Source organism: Melanaphis sacchari, unplaced genomic scaffold (assembly GCF_002803265.2).
Source record: "Melanaphis sacchari strain LSU unplaced genomic scaffold, SCAv2.0 Contig111_pilon_pilon, whole genome shotgun sequence".
NCBI lineage: Eukaryota > Metazoa > Arthropoda > Insecta > Hemiptera > Aphididae > Melanaphis > Melanaphis sacchari.
Genome location: NW_020270431.1, coordinates 1,108,803 through 1,135,113, shown reverse-complemented (window position 1 = coordinate 1,135,113; position 26,311 = coordinate 1,108,803). Strand labels below are relative to the sequence as shown.

Here is a 26,311-nt window from a genome sequence, read left to right as displayed (position 1 = left end):
TTTTCTACATTTTCGATGGTTCAGGCCGTCGAAGGACTCCAAAGTTAATTTTATCGTCAATTCACATTTCTACGCCTCTAAAACGGTAAAACCACTTAAACACTCGAGTTTTTCTATAGTATAAACCTTGTAAGCTACTTTCGATAAAAAAAATTGTTAACAGAAATGCTCAGATTTTGTTATTTAATGGAAGTTTTTGGTAAATACACAGGATCAGACTATATTTTAGAGTACCTATTAAAAGTAAATAAAAATAAGAAAGATAATAAGAATTCTTGTTTTGAAAATTAAAGGAAAGTTTTTACTTGTGCTCATTGAGCCTATCTAAAATTATAACAGGAATAATTGGAATCTTTAAGTGTTGTAATAAATAAAAATAAGAAAAAAAATTATTTCAATACATATTTCCAAATGTTTAGTATTTAAATTTCTGAACCCTGTGCATATTCATTTATAACAAAGTGGCAGCTGCAACACTTGACTGAAATGTCGAGTCAACTGATAATGGCCATTTCTATTTGATAAAAGATAGAAAACTATGATTAAAAATTGGCCTAGAAAATGTATTTAACTGGTTCTCAAGTTTGTTTTATCTTGGATTTAATATGTAAATTACTTTAGGATATGAATGGATACTTATTTTGAAGTTTTATAGAACATAGCGCTTAAAAATTAGTAATAACTCATAATTTACATTTTATAAAAACAAAATATAAAATTAAATTTAGTAAAAACGTTTATAGTTTTTTTTTTATCTCTTGCAATTTCAATATTTTCTACATCAATATTATTCAATTTATTATTTTTCTTTATAGCCACAAATCAATAATGTCTCTAAATTATTTGTTATAAATTATAATAAATAACAACCCATTATTAGCTGTTGTCCACCAAGACTTTTCCTAATATGTATCTCACCAGCATAGTCTATCACTACATTTTGCTTAAAGAAAAAAAGATTGGTTTGTATTTCTTTTTGTTAATCTACATTCATTCATTTTAATGAATATCAACTATACTCTATACTGTTATTAGTGTTATTACTCTACAGTATACATGTATAAAATATTCTAAAATTTAACTTAACTAAAATACCTTAAAATGTTTTTAAGACTAAAAATAAAAATTTAGACTAACAAAAAAAATATATATAATGCAATTATATTTATTCATAAAAATATCTATCCAAGATACAATAAATCTATCCTATCAGTACATAAAATATGAAAAGTAAAGATGAATACACGTTTTCACTTGTTTTTAATTTTAATTTTAATATTGGCACAAACATTTGTGAATAACTAATAAGGAACATGTTTTGATTATAAATTATTTTATAACAGCTGAAGTAACAATTTGTTTATTTTTTATATATATAAAAAAATTATACATATTATATAGTAATAGTTATAATTTTTTTAATAAAAAATATTCAAATTAAATAAATAATAAAAATTAAAATATCTATTTCCTAAATCATTGAGGAAATATTAAATAAACCTAAACTTTTTATTTACAAATAATAATAATAATTAATTAACTTATTAAGTTATAATACTTTTTTCTATGTGTTATCCACATTATTAAAACATCAATATCTATAAAACTATACAACAAAAATTAAAATATTTAAAAAATATTTTTAACAGTTCAAAGTCTAATTATTTTGCATTATACAACCTAAACATTTCAGGTACACAACCTAAATATTTTAAGAATAAAAGTTTTCTCTTTGCTGGTATAATGGAAGAGGTTCTTCTGGTGATAATTCTCGTTCATCGTCATCTATTGAATACCGTTTTATTTTACCCACTTGAGCCATTGCATTTACTATAAATAAATGTTAACAAATAAAAAATATTAGAATCTATTTTTTGCTTATTTAAAATAAAAAAAATAACAAAACAACAATAGTCAAACAATTTTAAACACACCTTCATGCTATTTAACCAATCAGTCTCTAGTATTTGTGGGACTTGCACCTACAACAAAACGTGTGACTACTCAAGCAGGGTAGATAAAAACAAAAAAAAACATGAAAACATAAAAACATAAAAACTCATGCATTTATAAAACTTATTTTATGGTTATAAATTTAACTTACAAGCAACTGATTTGCTTTTTTCCATAACTTGTTGTGCTAGTATTTGATTCAATTGCAACAAATGGTCTCTTTGCTTTTTTTCTTCGATCATCTTCTTTCTACCAACGGTCGTGTATTCATCATTTTCTCCTTCTAAATAGCAATCAGTCACTAAGTAAACATACATTAAATATTAAGAACACGGTTGTACCTGTAGAAAGCATAGGAGTAGATTCTGACAACATTTTCCTGATAGCTTCAGCTTTGTGCATTCTCTTTTTACGCTCATCTGGTGACACTGGAGCCGATTCTGGAATATAACGTTCTGGTATACATATTTTTCCAGGTGTTCCTAATATACTATCTATAGTTTCTGCACTAAATTTTGCAGGATCAGTCTTATTCATTGTAGATCGAACCACATCTGGAGCACCAGGCCTTAGAGCTCGTTCCATGTCCACATCATCTCGAGCTCTCCAACCACCGTCTCTCTAAAAATTTATTATTTTAAATAAGTAACACCTATTATTGTCTCATTTAATATAATGTAAAATATGTAAGCTATTATATCTTATAAATTTACATTGTAAGGTTCTGTAATAGAGAATGGTCTGACACTTGTGACAGTGTGATGTCTACGCTTTTCTCTTGGTACCAGTCTTTTGGTCAATGATTCATTTTGCTCAATATTATCATTTTGATCTTTTTTTGATAATTCTTGAACAATTTGTCTGGCTGCTTCACTTTGGTATACTGGTGATAAAGGCGCATCATCTTTTGGAAGCATGGAATGATCTTCAACACTAAAATTTGGATACATATTATCATATGTAATATTTTCTGGGGTTATGCCAAATAATTGTTCTTGTGCTGATAATTTTTTAACATAATTATCTTCAATCTGAAAACAGTAAAAAACAGTTAGAAAGCAATTTCATAAATACATAAAAATAATTTATTTCTTACTCTATAGTCAGGTTCTTCAATAACAGGTACACATTTAACACTAACGCTTGTTAATGGAAGACCAATATTACCACCACATTTATCTCTATCTCTTTGTCGCCTCTCTGATTCTCTTTTGACAATTCTTACTGTTTTTATTTCTTGTGGTTTTTCTCTTGGAGTGTTAACTAAAAAAAATGAAAATAATCTAACTTTATTAAGTACTAACATTTAAAATTTTAAATTGAGATGTAATTTACATTTTTTATCCTCTTGAATTGAGTCATCTAAATCTGTTTCAATCCATGAATCATTTGCAGGTCTTTTCTTACCCCTAATTTCATTTTCATCACTATTCATTTGCATAGATAGTGTGTTTGACTTTTCTGTAAGCTGTCGAACTTGAACACTTAAATCTTCACGTTGCCGTTGTAAATCTCCAACCAATAATTGCACTCTTCTGAGTTCTGCTTCCAGTGCAGCCACAGTTGGACCTCCTGCTCCTATATCTGGTACACGTCTGGAAGACTGTAATTTTTGACGCAAGACTACCAATTCTGATTCTAATCTTGCATTTGATGCAACTGTTTCTTCAAGTTTCTAAAAGTAATATATAAGTTATTAAAAATCAAAATATTAAAATTGTAATATTACCTTTGAATTATTAGCTAATACGGATCTAACTGAGCTCAATTCACGTTCTAATACATGTTGCTGTCTTCTATACCGTTCCTCCTCAGCTGGACTATGTACACCTTGCATTTTATGCCTTAGGCCACCTAAAGCTTTCTCTAATAATTCTTTATCTTGCCTTAAATGTAATAAATTTCCAGATTCTTCTAGCATTAATTGATCTAAATCATATAATCTATCAACTTTTTCTTGTAGATCGTTAACACTTGGTTTTATTCGTTGCCATTCTTTATTTTCTTCTGCTAATAAACGTTTTTCTTGTACTTTATCATTAAACTCTAGACGCTCTTTTAATATAGTTGGTGTTGAGAGTCCATCAGGATTTTCAAGTGCAGATCCAGCTTGATATAATGAACCCAATTTTACCATATTATCAACAAGGTTTACTAGAGGTTTTCCTTTTTCATACTATTAAAATTTCATAATAGACACAATATATTAATACACAAATATTACAAAAAACATTTGAATTAAAAAAGTCATTTATTTAAATTACTTGTTTTTCAAGTTCCAACAAATGTTTTTTTAATTCGTCTAATTTTTGCAAGTTTTCTATTTTAGTAGGAGTATCCAGCTCAGTCAATCGTGTCTAAAATAAAATTAATATTGTTTAATATAACACTCAATAAAACTAAACACACATTAAACAATAAACAAATATAACATTATAAATTAAATATTTTTCAAATTTTAATTACATGAAAAATATAATTCAATATTATAAACAAACAACAAAGATATGTATAAATCAGTTACAAATATCAAACATAAATAGCTTGGATAAAAGTTGCAAGTTAATTACTTTTTTAATAATTAATTTAATTTTAAAGTTACTTCTTCAACTCTTTAAAAATTAAAAAGTTTTATCAATATTTTATAATATAATTAAATTGTGCATATTCTTATTAAATATCTTATACACAAAAATGTTTTCTATTTTTTTTTTTTTTTTTTTGATATTTAATTAAAAACGTATTAATTGCTTTAAATATAATTAAGTTTAAATAATTTACTAAAGAAAAGGAATGCAATAATTATTTTTGTTTAAGTATACTATTACATGATGTACAATTGAAGCGATTATTTCAGAAATCTGCCAAACACCAAAATGATGAAAAATGTGTTAGGTTCAGATTATTTTTTTATGAAATAAAACACTTCGTTTAGTGCAAAAACCCATCAAGTATCGAAACTTTATGGCTGTTTAATTTTTAGTCAAATAATGTGTTTAGTTCAGAAACCTATTAATAAATGGCATTTGACGGGTTTCTGAAATAATCGATTCAATTAATGGATGGTAGACAAAATAATAATTTTAAATTTTGTGCCAACTTTTACTATTAAATATATATTTTGCAGGGTTCAGATTTCATAGTTTTTGCTATTACATGATACAAACAAAAATAGCAAAGTCAATTATAAATTTGTTTTATGCACCAGGGACTCCAATTATGAAATGTTGTTATACTATTTTTTTGTAAATAAGCAAAATATAATACTTTATTTTGTATTTTTAAAAAAATTTCTCGATAATGAATAAAAAATAGTATTTATTTATGTGAATTCATTAAAAAAATTCCTACATTTTCGTTTCATATAATTAATTAATAAATAATAAAGATTATAGATATTTAATTCATAAGATAAAATAAATTATCAGTAAAAGATAATAAATTGAATACAATTTTTATTAACAATTTTTTTTTACTATTTTTTGTGTTTAAACTTTTAAGAATCTAAATATCTGCTCTTTATTTATAAATAATGATTGAGGTAAATTTTTACATTCATTTTTATGAATTTGGACAAAAATCAAAAATCATAATTGTATAACATATTAACACTACTTATATTGAAAAAGTAAAAAATAAATTCTAAAAAAAAAAAATATAATATTTTGATAAATCATTCATAAGCATTTAATACATTTTTAGAATAACTAAAACAAACCTGGGTCTCAATATCATTATGACACATTTCCATTGCTTTACAAATAGAAACTCTTTGCCTTCTTAATTGAATCAATAATAAAACTAATTCTTCATGCGTTTGGCCTAGGAGCTCACCAGCAGAAACTGTCAAGTTCCATTGACTATTCTAATGATTTAAATGTATATAAAGAAATAATAAAATAAATAAAAATTGCAATGAAACAAAATCAAGCATAACTCTAATATAAATTATTTGGGACATTATGAATTTAACATAACTTACCCTAATATTTCTATTACTAGAATAAATATTTTTACTGCCCATTGTTTCATTTATCATTTTATTGATTTCTTGGTATTCTCGATGAACTGGACCTTGTCCAATCGCTGATCCGCAACCGGACACTATGAAATGAATATGATAGACAGTATTAAAATATTAATTCATAAAATTTCATACATTATGTCACTAATCAGTGTTATTTAATACCTTAGTTTATAAAACATGTATACATCATATCGATATTGATACTTAAAATCATTACTGCTAAAATGTACACATTAATAGTCAACTAATAGTATAATTTTTATATAACCTATATAGTTTAATGTTTTTTTTTTTTTTAATTTTATATAAGTGGAAAAATTCTTTTATTTAATAACCTGGCGAGCTTGTTGGTGTTTCGTCTGAACGGCGACTTAGCGATGGCGGCCTTGTGTTTGATTCGGCAGGCGTCAATATCACTTGTCTCTCTGAAGTACGATTGTACCCTCGCGTTGCACCCAACATCACGGCAGGGACAGTGGACATGAGGTCCCACTGTCTTAGTTTCTCCCTGTCCAGTTGCTCCATTGATGGTGGCCGGGTCATCGGGTATAGGCCCTCCTCTAAAAAAGACTGGGATCCACTCTTGCATCTACCCTTCTTAACTGACCGGTAATCATCCTTATATTCTTTATGACGATCAAATACCGCTTCATTAACATACATTGCTTCATTTCTTTTGCTATTCAAAATATCAGCACTTTGACGACCAGTTTTTTTTTCAGGTTCAGCATCCAAATTATCTAAAGACCTTGATCTCAGTGGTAAATTTACAATGGCTAATTCAGTTGCTCTAGGTGATTTCATTTCTGCGGTGCGTAATAATCTTGATATTGCTTCTTTAGGAGAGGTACATTTTCTAGGTTCTAGATTGCAATAAACAGTATCATCAAGTACACCTTCAAGTGAACGACTTCGACGACGCATTGTAAATCCTTCTGCACCTTGCGGTTCTGGAGTCAGTGATCTCAAATTTCCATTTGATATGTCCGAATAATAATAAGGGGCACCAGGTGCTGGTTCAGAATTTTCTAATCGTCTACTCTCTAAACTTTTACAATAATTTTCATAGAACCTATCACATTCTTCTATATTCTGTTTATCAAGATAATCATCTAAATTTATATCTATTTCATACATCCCATTTCTACTTCCAATTGAATCTAAGTCTCCATTAAAGGCTGTTTGTTTTTCTTTTTTTCCTGAATCTGAATCTGATTCAGAAGCAGATTGTATAAGTGATTCCATTTTTTTTCTAATAGATTTAAGCTGATTGTCTTTATCAAAGTTCATGGGTGGTGGAGAAACTAAATCACTATCTGAAGAGTCATGGGTATCTTCATTAGTTGCAGCTCCTAAGTAATAAGAAGCTGGTCTAAATGTATCAGATAAACTAAATCTAGGATGACAAGGGGTATCAAGTGAATCTAAATCTTTTGAAGCTTCATCGTCAGCATCCGAACTATCTGATTTGATTGAATTGTTAACATTAGTTGACGACTTGAGAATGTCAGGTAAAATTTTATTTTTTACCTCTGTATAAACTGGTTCATAATTAGAATTAGTTTTATAAGCTATATATTCATAGTGTGATTTTTTGTCTAGTTTAGGCGATGGAGCAAGAATTGGTTTAGAATTTTGTGTCATTTCAACATAATTTTCTTGATCTTCAGAATCCACTATCACTAACTTAGATTTAGAAATATCTTCTTCTAATGCTGACTTTTTGGATGGTGTCATAGGCAAATAATACTGTTCATCATTTGGATCAGCTTTTTGTCTCAACACATCTACAACTTCTGGATCATCTTCGTCAGTTGATAGTGCTTCAGTGTGCTTTGAATTTGGTATAGTAGGTTCAACAGGTTCTGTATCACTTGATGTTTCATATAGCAATGTTTCTGTGTCACTAAATACACAACGTTCATTTTTTTTTTCAAAATTTGCTAATAGATCTCTTACAGATTGAGGGTTTTGAGCAGTTGAATATCTTACATCTTCTTTTTTCAATGAAGAAATTTGTGCTTCATTAGAACTATATGAAGACGATTGAAGTGGTTCTTTCATATCATTAAATTCAAAGTTTTTAATTAGATTTTGTATTCCATTAGTTTTTTTACCAAAATCAAATTTTAATAGGCGATCAATATCAGGATCTTTAGATGATAGAACACTGCCCATTTGTAAAGTGTCGTATCCACTATCTGAATGTCTACTGTCTACTAATAATGCATCATCTTTAAAATAAGAATTTGTTGAACTTGCAGTCTCATCGGATAGATGTTGCTTGATTACTGGTTTAGTATAAAAGTTAATTGTGTTGGTGTATTTTGAGTCTGGAGTGATTTCATGGACATTTTTTACTACTGATACTGGAGTGTCTACTTGACTTTCTCTGTCTTTAACTTCTAGGATAAATAATTTTCCAAAATTGTTAAATAATCCATTGTAAAATATTCTTGCACATGCAGTTAGAGCGAGCTTCGGACATATCCTTATAGGACATCATCCATTTGTAAATATTAGGTTAAAATATAAGTACTACTTAAAGTTAGCTGACAGAATAAGAAGAATACATTTACCACAAATTAAGGCATACTACAAATTTAGTAATCAGAGTTGCTTAACTTATTTTATATTAAAAGTAAGCTAATAGTATAGATAAAACATTTATCTTACCTTCATCATCTGAATAGTTGAAATCATTTTCGGTTGTTAAGTCATTTTTAGAATAACTAAAACTGTCGTTATTATACTTGCTATTGTAGAAATTATTAGTACCATTAACAATAGTTTTTTCTTCATTTTTAAGCCGATTATCAGTAATTTTTTTGTAATACTTAGATAATTCATTTTGAGCTGAACCACGATTAGAAGACCCAGAAGACTTGCGAGTCAAAGTAGATTGAAGCATTCGTTGTTTCCAATCTAAAAGACGTTTCATAGATTCTTCTCTCTAAAAATAAATTATAATACAATATTTTATTTATTTTGTTTAAAGACAATTTTAAAACAGTTTCATTTTACTAACCTGCTGTGATTTTCGTTCTTTATCTCTAGAGTCAATACTATTTCTTCTTTGTAAACTAGTACTTCTTTTATGTTCATTTTGTTCGTAGTTACGCTTATCAGCATTTCTAGCAACTCTAGCACTAGCTGACCTATTAAAAGAGTTAACATATTCACTCCACCTTTTTTCTTGTTCTTTTATATAGTTTCTATGACTTTTCATTTGTACGGAAGACCCATCTACTGGCTCAGCTTTTATATCGTTCAGATAAATTCCAAGTTGCCTCAATGATAAAGCTGTTGTGCGATTTAAATTTGTCTCTTTACTTAAACTTTGAGAAGCTTGTCTCATTTTTTCTGCATATGCATTTTCTGACCAATAACTATCTGAATTATCCACAAAATCTAAACTAGATTTTGGTCTTTTAACATGTTTTACTGTATTGTAATATTCTGGAGATTTATATGAAGAATTAGTGCTAGGAGTTGGTGTTTGATAGACACGTCTTACATCATACTCTAAAAAATCAGCACTATGAGGTCTGTAAGAATATTTTTTCTCTCTATATTTAACAGGGCTTGGTACATATTCATCAATAACTTCTTCATACTCGCTATGGTTAGAATACTTGACATCATGACGTCCATATGTATCAGGGGTTCGACGTTCAGAATTATTTAATTGAGACCTATTTAAATTTTGGACTAGTGATAATGGCTTATACTGAGGTTGAGCTATTTGAGGATGATCTTCGTGTGTTTCAGTCACACGTCTAGGCTTTGGAGGTGCATTGGCATAAAGAGGTTGAGCAATTTGATTGTTTTGAGCTTTGTAAGATATATCATTGCTGTAATATGACCGCGGTGTCGAGTAGAAAGATGAACTTAAGAAACCTGAATCCATAGCATCTAACTGATTAATATAATGGGATCGTTTTGTGTTATTTCGTTCATTACACCTGCTACAAATACATTATTTTTTAAATTAAATTTATAGAAAATTGTATTTTTGTTTGTTAAACACAAATAATTACCCATTGTTTTGTTGTAGAATTGATGCCAAGCTTAAAGCATTCATCCACTGAACCATAAGTTCTCTGGTATCTGCAGCAAAATAATATGTTCTCATGTTATCATGCTCAGCCTTAAAACTAAATTTTCTGTAAACTTTATCTTCTGATGGACAACACGGAGATATTTTATATGAAGGTAATAATATAGAACCTAATAGTTTTTCTTCTTCTTCATCTAAATCAACAAAAAAACAAATTAAAAAATAGTTTTCATTGTTTATCTTGAACTATTTTTTTTTTATTTTAACAATAACTTACTTTTATAGTAAAAAAGACAATATTCAGAAAGAACAAACCACCGTTTCTTCCATAACATTAAGCCTTCACTTCCTTGCTTATAAAGCCAGCCTTGTAATGTAACAGAAGCAGATGGTGGTCTTTTAATAAGAGGAGATTTTAAAGGACTAGATCCAATCATAGCTCTCCTCATAGGTTGAGTGACAACAACAGAGTTCTAAAAATTATTAAAAAACCAATTGTTAAGATACTTAAGCTTAGTATTTTTACTATCAATAATGATATATTTTATTGGTTTCATATAATAATTATTTATAAGAATCAATAAACATTAAATCAAAAGTTATACATTATTATATACTTAAGCTTTAACTATTATAAATTAAAATATAATAATAATACATTTTGGAAAGATACTATTTACTTGTCCAAAATTGTAAAAAATATTAACATAGTAAATGCTCAAAGATTTACTATCATTCATTCAAATAGACAAATATTACAAGTAAAAATTACTAATTATCAATAAAATTTATATTATAAATTTGATTGAATGTTATATTAATAGTACTATTAATATTAATTGTTTGGAATATTTTTTATATTAGGATTGATTATTTTTTAAATTTTAATATATCACATTTAAAGATTCCCTTTTACATTTTATTTTTATTTTTTTAAGTATATAAATGTATCGAGTTATTATCAAAATAATATATTGATTTAAAATAATTTTGTTAAGGGTCATTTTAAAATACATTTAATTCTAAAACCTCTAATTTAATAATTTACTATTGTTTTTTACCAATTTTTATTTTATTTAATTTATGTTAAATTAATATCTATAGAATAGTCAAGAAATATTTAAACAATTTAAGTATATTATTTTAAGTTTAAAAATAATAAATATGTTATAATCAGTTATTCCTGAATGGAACATAAAAGTAAAGATCTTTTTCATTTAATTTACTAGTAAAAGTTAAAAATTTGATTGGTACACATATAATATGTTTCTACATATTATGTACAATATTTATAAAGGTATTATTTTACTTTGTTGATTGAAAGTATAATCAAAAGTAAAAAATTTAAATCTTGTCAGAAATAAATCATAGCAGGAAAGATGTTACAATAATACCTAGTCACTCCTCCTGATATACAAATCACGGTTCAGTGAATCTTGTTACAATATCTTAGGATTTTTTTTTCTTTAGACAAGAAAAAAAGAGTGTACATGTCATGATGGTTTTTTAATATCTATCATAATAGGTGGTCATGTTTTCAAAGTACAAGGTCATCTTTCTTAGGAAGAATATATTCTTTATTGGATATTTATTATAATTTGTTGTTTTCTACTACATTCAAATAATCACATTTATTCTCTTTGGATAATATTATTATTTATTAAAAATTAAAATAACTAATTAACATAGTATTTATATCTATCATGAAATTAAAAAAAAAGAAAACATTAATTTCATTAAAATAGTTTTTTTTTTTTTTTACCTTTTTTAATGTAGCCATTGTAACAACTCTGGAATTTGCTGACGTTGTAGCTGGTTCTACCCTATAATTAATTAAATATTTTAATTAATAACAATAAAATAATTAATGAACAAGAGTATTGATTAAAATTAATATTATATTAAAATTATCAATAAAAAAATATTAATTCTTTTTATGGGCATTTGATATAACAGTACATTATATGCTTATAAGATAGGTTTACTTTTACCAAAGTAAAATATATACTTTAAGAAAAGACTTAACAATAAAATATTTCCAATAATTAAGATTTCAATTCACATAGGTACACAGTAAAAATATTTATTTCTGTTTTAATTATGTTTATTATTATTAATCAAAAATGAACATAATAATAATATTTATAAAAAAACATTCTAAGATATTAATGAATGGCTCTCTCATTGTAAAATTTATGTGCTAACATTATTTTATATAAAAATATATAAAATGTGATGATATAAAAAAATTTTTTACCTATCTTCTTCAAAAATTTAATTTTATATCTTACCTACTGATGGTATTAAAGTAAATCTTATGAATAAAATATAAATAATTATAAATGGATACATTTTTCGCTAAATTTCGTCGTAATAATTATTATTGAATAAAAAATTGCAAACTTTTTAATTTTCACTAAATATGTATTATTATTTTTTTATAAATATAAACTGTAAATATATAGAAAAATACCAAACTTAAAAAAAAATTTGTTAATTGGAATACAATTAAAATATTTATTGGTGAATAAAACTGAATAAAATGGATATTTGTACAAATATAAAACAGAATATGTCAACAATATTCCTTGTTTACAATTATACAAATAAGTATAGGTAAACTAGAAATTACCACAATGATCGGGAAATGAACGGAAAAACTGAAGAAAAACGCTGATAAATTCAAAATACCTGATAAGTAAAAAATAAAAATAGAATGTTTTCAAAATATTTACAATATTAAAAAAAAATTAACGGTAGGTCGTTTTGTATGCTGGAAATGGCTATACATAAATTATATGCAAATAAATTTGTTATTTAATATAAATCAATAAATGAATACCTACCAATTTAATCAACGCTTACATTATAATTTATAAACTAATATGATTAAATCATGTAAACTTCATTAACCAAATATATTATATCCTAACATATAGGCATACGTACTCGTATTACGTACATACCTAAAAATGAATTATTAAATACAAATATATAATTAGTAATTCATTATTAATTATAACTGTAATGATGCTAAACAAATACAATATGGTCACAAGCTCGTATAACTCATAAATACCCAACTCCTAATTATTACAGCTTAAAACAAAACGCGTAACTTAAGTTTCAAGTTTGAACATTTACCATAAATCTGCATTACTTTTATTAATTTTTTTATTAACTAAAAATTAACTAGCGCTGGTTTGTATCAAAAAAGATATTGTTGGAATTATATAACACACTAATTAAATGTCAAAAATTCAAAAATGGTAGACAACATTGGCAGATTTGGGATAAGTGGATTTACAAATGGAAAACAAATTTCAATTAATAGTTATCGTATTAACTAAAAATACCGAATTAATTTTCGACTTTGAATTATCCAGAAAAAAATTTACAATTTAAGAAAACAAGAATTTTTGGATTTTATATACTTGTTTAAATTCAAACACGTCTCAATTTTCGTAACATAAAAACTAAAGTTAGTTTGTCAATGATTTTTAATTAGTTTTGAAAATTGTAATCTGTCAAACCAAAATCCTAAATAGTATTGTCTAACTTTTATTATGTTTTACGTGTTTATTGTATCATCTACAGCCAGCAGCTATAAAATGTATATAAACGAATTAGGCTATACTATCGATAATTCATTTTAATAAACAAAAATATAACAGTACAACAAAATTGCTTCATAGAATAAATAATAATGGTAGTACTATTTAAAATTAAGCAGGCCCGTCGCTAGGATACAAGCAAGCCATGCGTTGCTTTAGGGCGGAAAATATCTTACGACGGACCTGAAATTAAGTCAATATAATTCTGTTTTATAATTAACACGTCTTGTAGTTTACATCATATTTATATAATTACGAGATATTTTATATTTTAAATATAATATAATTCCACAGTGACAAACAAAACCATCCTAACCCCCTAATATTTAGTCTCTATAATCCCTTACGCCGACTTAAAAGAAAATGGGCTAGAGACCTTCTCTAACTCAGTTTATCATACTTATTTTATACATATTTCTTGTTTTTTTTTAAGTGGTGTCAATGGACTCCTTGCACGATATTCGTGCGCTGTATTATATTGTCTAAAATAATTTACTTATTGTATAAAGTATACAGATTGTAATATTTTCTTAATAAAAATAGAAGTAAAAATAATGAAAATGTGAAAATATGAAGATTATTATTAAAATTGCTTTTTTAAATATAATAATATTAATAATTGGACTATAAATTAAAAAAGTACTTATATCTTATTTTAATTTATTATTTATTCTGGAAAGAATAGCAGAAAACATAAATTTTATATTCGCGTGTTTAAAATAAGCAAAAAGAAATTAAAACTCAGGGGTTTCCAATTGTATTATATTTCAAACAATAATTGTTCGTATGTTTTGTTTGGCAATGTTTGAGACCAGAATTCTAAAAATATTAGGCTTCATCTCACAATAAACAAGGGTGTGCATAAAAAGCCCCCTTTTTATAACGACCCTCTTATTAACCAGGGACGTTTTTACCCTAACACGACTAAAACGTGTACGTATTTTTACATACAAGGTATAGGTACTCATTATTTATAAACTTTTAAAAGTTTATAAAATTAGAGTAATTTCTTTTAACATTCTATTATAAATAATACATAATAAAAAAAAAATAATAATTTTTCAGAAATACAGTACCCATTTGGAATAATTATTGTACATAAGTGACTTATTATATTAAAACAAATAAAATTACAATATCTATTATATTATAAATTTGCAATGGTATTTAAAGATGAAATACCTATGTCCTATATATATATAGAAAATGTAATAAAATTAAAATTGGTAATGAGCTGCATTCAAAATAAATATTTTAATAAGACTTTAATGATAATCAACAATAGTGCATTATGATGTTAATAGTTGATTTTATTATGCTGTCATGCTGATAATGGAGATATTATATCAGACTTAGCATTTACCCCCTCTAAACCACTACTTATATAATAACCCACGTAATTTAAATGCTCATTAAGTAGTTTCTTTGTTTATAATAAAATCCTTACTAATAAAAAAATACGTCTCACACACAATGTATTTTTTTAACAAATAAGTTCACGCAGATAAGTCATTTACTAAATAGCAGTTAAGAGATTTTAGATTAAAAATACCTAGGTAAATACATATTATTTAAATTAGAACCTAGAGTATAAGTATTTAATGGAGTATATCATAACATTTTTAATATTATACTAAATAAAAACTCTAAACATATATCGTCATTAGAAACATATTTTTCAAATCCTACTAATAAAGAATATTTTTAATTAAAACTTTAAAATGTTTATGCAGGAATTTAAATTTAAAACTAATTTAAGACATTACACATTTATTAATAATTATCATATAAATGTTTCTATTTTTAAATATTATAAATCATTTTTGTTTTAGTAATTACTTATTTTTAGTAATACACTAAATTTAATAAAATAATAAAATTGTATTTTATCTAGACTGAATACAAAAATTTTATTATTATTATTATTACAGTAAACCACAATTTAATTCATTGGTAGACCGCTCCTATGTATATTAAATAACTATGATACGGATATTATGTTATCGTGATTTATTAAATAAACAAAAATAAAATAAATTGTTTTATAATTGTAGGTGGCTTCTTTTTGAAAATTAGTATCTTTATTTTTCCTGTCATCTGTATTAATCATACACATTTAGTGAACTTGAGATAAAGATAATACATTCCTTAAATAACTATTAATAACTATTAAAAAAAAAAAAAACTGTCCCGCAGTAGGCAATAATTTATATTACAAGATTTTGTGTTTGACATATTACAATTATTAAAAATATTTTTTTTGTCCATCTTAATTAAATTGTTATTATTGTGGTTAATTTTATAAAGTCAATGAAAAAACATTAATATAATATATTTTACACGAAATAGTATAATTCTATACATATTTTTAGTTACTTCTTTGTAAAAACCCCGAATATTTAAAAATATTTCAATTTTTATTTCTAGACTTTTGATATTAAAATCATCAATAATCATCATTTATCAGTAGGGACCGGAACTTGATGCACTTAAAAAGTTCTAAATATGCTTTACACATATGAACTTTTCATTTTTTCTACTCACAATTTTTATAAATATAAATATTGTTATATTTTATAATTTATATACTTAATATTCATTAATAAAAACAGGAAATTTTACGTCAACTAAGGATTTGAAAAACACGATACATTAATACTTAATGAAAACCCCCAAAATAAAATATACATTAAAAAGTATTTTTATTATTAAATCTTCAAATTATATTATAAATACATTATTAATCATCAAATAAGGTCTCAAAAATAGTATAGGTAATTAAAAACTATGCTCTTAAATTTACAAAATCACTAAATATACAAAAATTTGCACTATAAACTTATGATATTATTTTCGTGGAATCGTGAAATTAATCTCAAACTTATTTAGCAATAAATCTATAGCTCAAAAAAAAAAAAAAAAACATGCATATGTAATAACTTCCGAACCCTAGTTATCAGTTATCAATCTAGTCATCGCTATTCTTTTTTTTTAAACGATTAAAAACAATATAAATTAAATGTAGATATACAAATAGGAAATTAAATAAATAGAATAAACATTTTATAATGTATGTATAATGTATATACATATTATAATCATCAACTAGTTGTCTACCATTTTATCGATTAAACGCTTGGTGGTAGGTTCTTGTTTACATTTAAGTATTTTACGACACCTTGGCACTCATTCATGCGTATTTGAATATTTGACACGAACACGCATACAACGGTACACCTATTTTCAGTGTATTATTTTTATACATACTCCAAAAGTAATAAGTATATGTTACACAGTACACAAACACGCGCGCGCACACACACATACACACAAATTCAATAGTAATTTGCGGTATGACACACAAAATGCATAGCGCGTACTATACTCACCATGACCAGAAATTCCAAAAACAGGGAAACATTGTATGTAGATATTTTGCCGTATTCTATGCTGTTAGATTACAATGGAATGCTGTGAAACCACTCTGACGCGTATTTTATTTCTTTGGGCTACAATATTATTGTATCGAACGGTTCGGTCGTTACACTCGAAGCGAGCGGTACGATAACATTTTTGGATGGCGCTACGTACAAATCGCAACAACCACCCACCAAACCAATTAACTGAACGAAATGTGGGTCATATGACACTCGAGTCATTATATTGTTATATATCCATTAATTGTGAATACGACAAACAATAAAAATTGACATTATTTATTTTTCGAAAAAAGTAAAATAGAATACGAATGCATAGAGAAACAACAACTCGTGAGAAATAGTGTAATTAAAAACTTAGCGATTGAACGCGTAAAACGTTTTAACGTGATAGTCGCTCGATTATCCGACGCGCGGCACATTGGAAAATGCACTGATTGACTGTACAAAATTTTCCGTATGTTACCAAGCAATGGAAAAGGGTCCGCATGCGCGCGCGCAAAAACTGAGATACAGTGTGGGTAGCAGGTTCGCACATGCGTCCAAATGCTATGGCCTAGATACACTTGTTGTGTTTTGTCGTCTTCATGTCCATAACCACTGACAAACATAGACATGGTGAGGTTTCTATAAGAAAACATTTTTATCCTAGTACAGAATAACAGAATAAACTGCCAGTATAGTATACAATCAAGTTTATGAGAATGCGTAAAACTATTCGATAATTAAAGAGAAACTTGGATAAATTGGGAAAAAAAGGAAAGTCAAGTTACTTCGAAAAAAAAAGTTAAAATAGAATTTAAACGGTTTATAGTGTTTTTATTTCCAAAGTCTACCTAGGCATTGACTACTGAAACCATCAGAAAGTTAATATTTTTTCCCGTGGGAATATTGGTCAAATATATAGGTATGAACAACATCAACGATACATAGTTATGTTATAAATCAATATAATAATGAATAAATATTATTAATATGTAATTCGATTGACGAATGCGAGTATGCTTATTATATAAATAGCAATTTCATCTTAGAAAATTTGACTCATTACTTTTTTTTTTAGTTTTAATTATGTAAGGTATTTATTTTAAAATGAATAGGGTTTTTAATGGTTTTAAATTATCCAAAAAAAAAAAAAAAAAAAAAAATAATGTCATAAACTAGCGAAAAAGAATCATTCTGTATAATACAAATTTTAAAATAAGTATTAAGTAACAAAAGTAATGTCATTGAAATGTAAATTACACTTTTTAAATTTAGAATTTGATGTATAAAAATTGACTGTATTTTAAAAACGAAAAGCAGTCATTGTTTAGTATTATTTTATACCGCACTAACTGAATAATATAATACTATTTACTACGTAACTACGTAACTACATTATAATGTATATATATATATTTATGGTATACGGCAAGTCGGCAAGTATATATGTATGCTAATAATAATTTATATTACCTGAGGAATAGGTATAATATACATTGTATATATTATATGATATTCAGTATTTACTATGTCTAACTGTAATCAAACCGCACAGCAACAACGCACCGTGTTTATTTTAAACGGAAGAATATTTTGGTGAGCATAAAAATTCAAAATAAATCAAAATCAAAACTACAACATTTTTTATTGTAAAATATTTTATTAAAAGATTAAAACAAATAATTATTGAAATAACTTTAGGCCATAGTTTTTTTTTTTTTTATTAGCTTGAATTTTATTCCATTCAAAAAATATATGTAAATGAATAATACAATCTTAAATATTATTTAAAAACGAAAAATGTTTTACCTACATAAAGAAATATGTTCTTAAAACAAAAAAATTAATAAATATGTAATAATATGATCTAGTGTAACTTTGCTTCCTAGTAGTACGTCAGCAATCGCACCCTACATCGTGACTTCAGCATACCAACAATATCTACACTTGCTTACTATCACTACAATAAATTTCATAAAATCTCCTTTAATCGCTCAAATTCCCTTATATTTAAACTCTGTTCGCACATTGCCTGACAACCTTCTCCGTCATTTCAAACGTAAATGGCTACGTGATCTAATGAATAACACTTACTACTTAATAAGTATTCTAGCAGCTTATCACCTAAGTTTTAAATTGAAAATAGTGTCAATGGACACTCTTTTCCATCACATTGCCACATATAGTACTCTATATGTTTATCTATTTACTCATTATTATGTTATCCTGTGTAAACAGATTATAAATATCTTTTATAAATTAAAATAATAAAAAAAAAAGAAGTAATTTAAGATATTTTTTTCGTAGTGTCATAAAACCAAATACTAATTTCTAGCTGAGTGATAAATAGCCTACAAAAAACATGCAAAATATTCAATAACTTCTGAGGTATGATCATAATACATAAATATAATATACAAGTAGATAAATATTTTATTAAGTAAATGACTAATGAAAAATTTATTTTAAAAATAAGATCAAATATAATGAAACCTATCTAATTTAAAACTACAGCTCACACTGCAAGTCTACAATTACAAAATAATGTAAGTATGTACCTAACTAATATAATTATTACAATAATAAAGATAAATATATAATGGGAGTGTAATTAATGTAGTGTGTTAAAAGATTAAATTAGAAAGGTAATGAGCCGTGTTAACGATGCGACAAAAATACATACATATTGTTAAATGAATCTTTAAATAACAGACGAGTGATTTTATAACCGTAAATAGGAAATGTTGACATTTTGAAAGAGAAATCCAGACGATAATATTTAAGTTTATGAACTGTTAACATTCATTTCAAAAAAAAAAAAAAGAGAGATACATCAGTTTTCTATGGAAAATATGGTTTATACTTTAATATATTTTATATCGGTAAGATTTCATTTTTTTTTTTTAATAGACAGGTTGAAAGATAATCTATTTCGGTAATGCTAATGTTACACCGTTATTATTTTAATGCTATGTTTGAAAATCAACAAAATTTAATGTTAGAAACGTTAGTCAAGAAAATAAAGAGTTGAAAAAAACTTTTAATGACAGATACACAGACACCTAGTACTCTGCCTGTATTTTAAATTTTAACCTTAACTCAGCAAAAATATTATAGTCAAACAATTAACGCAGTGGTCAAAATTCAACTAACATTTATGAGCAGAGCTAGATTAAAATTGAGATAACAAATATTTTTATTATGTGTAGCCATATATATGTAGGTAGAATAGTACACTTCAATAAATTATCAATAAAATTGAAGAATGAGGTTTAAAGTAAACTAGATATAATTTTTGTTTAAGTAATATAAGTACATTCCTCATTTTGTTTAGAATCTAAAAACATTTTCGAAAATGTCATCATATCATTTGTTTCCACTCTGACCCACTACAAGCAGTAGTCAAGCACATGCCAAAATTACGTTCAACAGAAACAATCTTGGGTTACTATATTATACTTCTATCAAACTTTAAGTTAATCTGCCTTTGTACGTTGGATTTTTTACAATACTTCAATATGTATGCATTTTATGACTTATGGGTATGTAAAATATTACGATATAAAAATGCTCAAATACCACAATACAATTTAAATATTGTAATAAAGTGAATTTGAGTACAAATATAGATACAAGTCTTAACTTAGTTTGGTAATGACTTAATTCACTCTAATTAAGATTAGATTTAGCTTTAAGAAGCTAAAAAAACAACGCAAAATTATTTCTACTGAACGTACATTTTTTTATAATGGTCAAAGAAAAAATAAATAGCGCGTTGTGATCCTCTCAACGTTTTAAGTTAATTTATAATAAATCATTTTGGTTTAACCTTGATTTACCACAAATAATTTTAAAATATGTATGAGATATATTTTAAATAAGTTCAAATTATACTGTTCAAAAATATTTATTAAAATATATGAGAGGTTATTATTATTGGTTCTGATTGGATAATATCCCAAACTTTAATTTATATTTTTTATCATGTATAATCTTATAAAATATTAACAAATAATAACAATAGTAATAATTATGCATTGAAAACGGTTTTGTATTACTGTTTTAATAACTAGCCTAACTGCCTAACAGTTGTATGTTTACTAAATAAGATGGGTGTATATTATATTATTACACTACAATTCTACAAAAATATTTTTATGACCTTGTACTTTTGATGTTTTTTAAATATATATAGTATATACAAATACATTATCAACGTTTAATACGTTAGTCATCAGTACTATGCCATTACACTAAGACAAAATTACCTATGTATATTATTATTGAATCACACGGATGTTTATTACTTGAATAAGAATCATATTCCATTTTAAATGTCAAATTATAATAAATCGTGAAATACGCACGTTTTGTACGACTATGAGATAAATATTATACAAGTTAGTATAATTCTATAAAGTATATAGGTAGAATATACTTTTATATTTGATAAAATAACATAATACGTATTATATTTTGTACAGTTATAAATTCATTATTCATTAATATCTTGCAAAAAAATTGAAGAAACCCAACGAGAAGTTAAAAACTAATTAGTAATATCAATAATCAGTAATCATAAACTAAAATTTAAAATGTTTTTAATTTGGTTTATTATAACTTTTATATTAGGTAGGTTATAAGAATTACTCCACAAATAGTCGATTAAAATTTTTTAATATATTTCAAAAATGTATAGTATATTTTCGATTTCAATTAATAAAACTAATAATAGCTAAAAAAAAAATTGGTAATATTAATCCACTAAATAATTTTTGATAAGACAAATTGTTTTCCTGAATTTAAACACTGATAACAATGTAACTTGGTATTTGAAATCAAGATAATCTTTTATTAATAACATTTTACAATATGAAGATATCAGTGACTATTGTGACTAATGATGTAATAATTACATATTTAAAGTTTTACTTTTTTTCATTAGAAAAGAGTACATTTATAACTATAAAGATACCGCGCTCACGTCTGTTATCCCGTCTAACAAAATCACGATATCAAATTTTACGTCCACAATAATCCACTTTATTTTTGAGACAAGTTATGATAATTTTAAAATTATCATAATATGCTTTGTAATAATTATTAAAAGCCTCCAATATGCTCAAGATAATAATCTTACATTGAAATTGCATAAAAAGTCCATTCACTCTAATTTTAAAAATAACCAAGTAAAATAGATGAACGTAAAATTTGATATAATGCACGTTTGTAAGACGGAAGTTCTTAATGAACCATTAATATAAATTTGAGTATTATAGCATGTATTATATTTATAATTATAACTAATGATAATATAACCTATACCTAATAACTTATGTCTATCTAATTATTATTTATTTTTTAATTTTGATTAAATCATATACTATTTCAAGATGTTGATTATCTGAATTCATTTTTACCCGGGTTTTACCTTTATAGTTTGAGAGTTACTAAAAATTTACTGTAATTATAACCCTATTATGCCTAAAATACCTTTATAATATTGTATAATAGTTTTGACAATTCAAATTTTTACCTTAAAAATATAAACCAAGATAATAATTATTAACTATAAAAATGAAAAATAGTAAATTGTTTCTAAATTGTATTGATTGGTTTAGTATTTAGTCGTAGTGTGTAAACTTAACATGATTAAAAATATTTTTCAAGTTCATTCATACAAGTTCGGAGTACTAACTTTTTATAAGTGATAATAAAAACTAACTGCGGGTATCCAGAAAGTAACAGTTTTAATGAGATTAATTTAATTGTTTAACTTGTCAAAATTTTATTATTTCTTATTTTTTAATTTTTTGAAATATATTTAATAACATATTATGATGATACAATTTAAAAATTCAAAAATTGCTGTTTATATATTATAATTTAAATCTTACTCTAATTTGTAAAGTATAATATACTAAACATTATATTGTATTTTTTTAAATGCCTAACTGATTTAAGACAAAAATATCTAATATTTCGATTAAACTCGTATTTATTGAAGTAGAACTATTTAGTATCTACTAAATATATATCCATAAATTAATAAATACATTTTTTTTCCTCACAAATATGTGATTGAATAGAAAATTTAAAGAAGAATAATTTTACTTAAGGTAAAATTATTAAATTATAAAAGTTTTAAAAGTAATTTATTTATATAAAAGTACTTTTAGTAGTTATATTTTTTAAATTGCATATAATAGATCGCCAATTAATGGGTGGCTTCTTCCATCGAATGTTTTACTTATATAATTTTACCCTCTTCTCATTTACTTATTGTTCTCTACAGAAAAAATCAACCTAAATCCTCTATAGAATTAAAAATAAATAATAATACCTATTTGTACCAACTTATATTATTATTTTAATACATTCCAGATTCAAGAGAACGCCGCACCCGCACGTGTTATCTCTGTCTTACGTATATACAACATAGCAAATTTTTGTTCAACAGAATCCATTTTATGTTGTTAGCTTTAACATTAGAGTAAATCAAACTTTAATGTAAGAATGTTATCTAGGTAATGACATAGGCTTTTATTAATATTATAATTTTATAGTGAGTTATGAGCATTTTAAAGTTTCAATATTTTTATATAGCTATAACTCAGCTTAAAATTAAAATATCAATAAAAGCCTATGTCATTACCTAGATAAAATTTTTACATTTAAGCTTGATAATAGGTAAATTTACTCAAATGTTAAAGTTAACAACATAAAATGGATTCTGTTGAACAAAATTTGCTATGTTGTATATAATATATAAGACAGAAATAACACGTGCGGGTGCGGCATCCTCTTAAAATATATTTTTATAAAGATAGATCAAATGTTTGTGTGTATGCCTAGACAATTGTCAATATTTTGTTGTTTTATTATTATATTAAATATAATAGATAACCTTTTAATTATAATACTATTTTTAATAATTCTATAAAATATTCCAAACCACGTAGGGCTGGGCCAAAAATTAGTATTTTATCGACAACATCCTTGCCTGGACCATTTTAAATAAATTATTAGAATCATTTAATAGTAATATGTTGATTTTTTATAGGAAACAAAATTATCCAAATTTATATTAGGTACATGGAAATTTCTATTGAAATGATCCATTTATATCAAACTTTAAAAGTACTGAATTCACTAATTAGTTCGTAAATTACCTAATTATTTTTTTTTAATTTTAATTTTACAATACGGATAATATATTTATTTATCATTTATTATAATTTATAATATATAGATATTTATCTAACTTTTAGGTACAATTCAACTGCATTAATTATATTTATATACTATAAATTAGTATGTGTTGTAATGGTTATCCAATATCCCAATGGTTTTTCTTATTCAATTAACGAATTTATAAAATTGTAAAATATATTATGTAGATTGTAGACATAGACTAATAATAATTATACATTTTTTATTATTTCATTAAAAATTGTCTTACACGTCAATAACCGCTTATTATTAATAAATTATTAATTACGATAAAATACTGTCATGTTAAATATTGTAGAAGAAATAGTTAGTAATTAGTATACCGTTAAGTATCTAGGTATCGTATAAAAATATTTTTTTAACAATCATATTCACTTTAAGAAATTGAAAAAATCTTTTCCATACATCAATACGAGCTACAAGAATGTGATTTTTGTCCAGAATCATTTCCTTTCAAAAAAACACGTACTGTAGAAAACTAACAATTGAAGACATATTTGGCCGAGACAGGTAAGAAAATACCAAAGTATATGTACCAACATCAAACCATTTCACTCAAAGTAAAGACTATAAACTCCTATGAATATGTAATATTAAAAATGTTCAATTTAGATTTAAATACGAGTGGGGAACTAATTACCAAAACTCAAAATTTTAGTATTGAAAATCAGCTCTTACATTATTTACGTGCGTATATTATAAACTAAATATTATCAAAAGATGCTTCAATATTATAGAATAATGTTAGAAGTACCTTCCTAAAAATATTGAAAATATATATATATATCAACGGCAACACTTGGCAAACCTCCTAGAAGAATCCACAGTTACCGTAAATTTACATAATATTATTCTATGATTAGGATTAATACTCTACAGCCTCGGGGCATTAAAGTCTACACTCCGTGCGCACACATATACACACACACAAAGTCATCAACCTTGTCACAGGGAATGCAATTACCAGTGTTTGGAATTCAGTATTCACTAGGAAATCTCTGGGTAGCCGGTTGGTGGACGGCTATGATTTCTAGGGGGCAAACTGTTCGCATTCCAACACACACTCGCGAGTGCGCGCATACATGCACACACACGCATGCATACATATACACTAAACAACATAATATTATAATACTGTATTACTGTAATATTATACCCGTCCAAAACCCACAATGCAAATTTGACGAAATTTTTTCAGTCCTATCAGACAAGCCCGGGTTGTCAAATGGTTTATATTATTATAATATGTATAATGCTACACATATAGGTAAAATGTGAGAGATGTTTTTTTAACAAAGGTACGCTTACCGTTCCAAACGTTCACCGGCATAACAATAATCCTACGCGTTAATCCTGTGATCTGGCACTTACTGAACACGGAACAAATAAAACGAACACATTGCACGCACATCCGCCACACTGAAATCGGACGGAAAACGAAATTCGACGATAGGTGCGTATAATATATTATGAATATAATATAATAACGGACGTACGAAAAAAAAAAATCAGAAAAAAAAAACCGACACCGTAAGAATTTCTGATAGGTACGACGATGATAATAATGAAATATATTATATTAATATTTATGTACACACGCGACGCGCACCACGAAACGGACGGACGAAGGAATTCCGAGTTTCGACGGAGTGCCGAGTGGGGTTTGGGGGAAAAGGAAGAAGAAGGAAATAATAACGAATAATAAAAAAAAAATAATAATCGTAGCCGTAGAACACAACGAACAGTTCAACTAGACACGCCAGTCTGTATGTAGTATGTACAGTGCCTTGTCAGCAGTGGCGGCAACGGTCACACGGCGGCGGCATTACCGGTGGTGGGAGTGCATCGGCGGCCGATATACGCGGTGCGCGCGCTCACCGGTCGTCCGACAAACTTGTTGAACCCAAAAACTGGTTGTCGGCTTCGGCGGCGGCGAGAAGGCACGCCACAGAGTAACGCCGGGGTCGCCTGATTATTATTATTATAACTCTTTGCACGCGGG

The 26,311-nt window shown here is 26.0% G+C and overlaps 1 protein-coding gene across 6 annotated transcripts; it reads right to left on the bottom strand.

Moving 5' to 3' along the window:
* Positions 1-1,599: 1,599 nt before the first annotated feature.
* LOC112603811 lies at positions 1,600-26,089 on the bottom strand. 6 transcript variants are annotated; one of them, XM_025352574.1, is made up of 18 exons: positions 17,044-17,515; positions 11,803-11,863; positions 10,318-10,513; positions 10,021-10,234; positions 9,009-9,948; positions 8,657-8,933; positions 6,316-8,385; positions 5,936-6,057; positions 5,672-5,818; positions 4,218-4,310; positions 3,683-4,129; positions 3,289-3,628; positions 3,050-3,216; positions 2,667-2,984; positions 2,295-2,574; positions 2,105-2,236; positions 1,935-2,000; positions 1,738-1,830 (listed from the first exon to the last, which is right to left on the bottom strand). In XM_025352574.1, the coding sequence occupies exons 1-17, from the start codon at positions 17,073-17,075 to the stop codon at positions 1,954-1,956; spliced, it is 5,883 nt and encodes a 1,960-aa protein (XP_025208359.1). In that variant the 5' UTR covers positions 17,076-17,515; the 3' UTR covers positions 1,738-1,830; positions 1,935-1,953. The 6 variants fall into 6 exon arrangements, with proteins under 6 accessions (XP_025208360.1, XP_025208358.1, XP_025208357.1 ...); XM_025352576.1 differs by having other exon boundaries at positions 1,935-1,982; positions 17,044-17,514; XM_025352575.1 differs by lacking the exons at positions 1,935-2,000; positions 17,044-17,515 and adding an exon at positions 25,618-26,089 and having other exon boundaries at positions 1,600-1,830.
* Between the last annotated feature and the right edge of the window lie 222 nt (positions 26,090-26,311).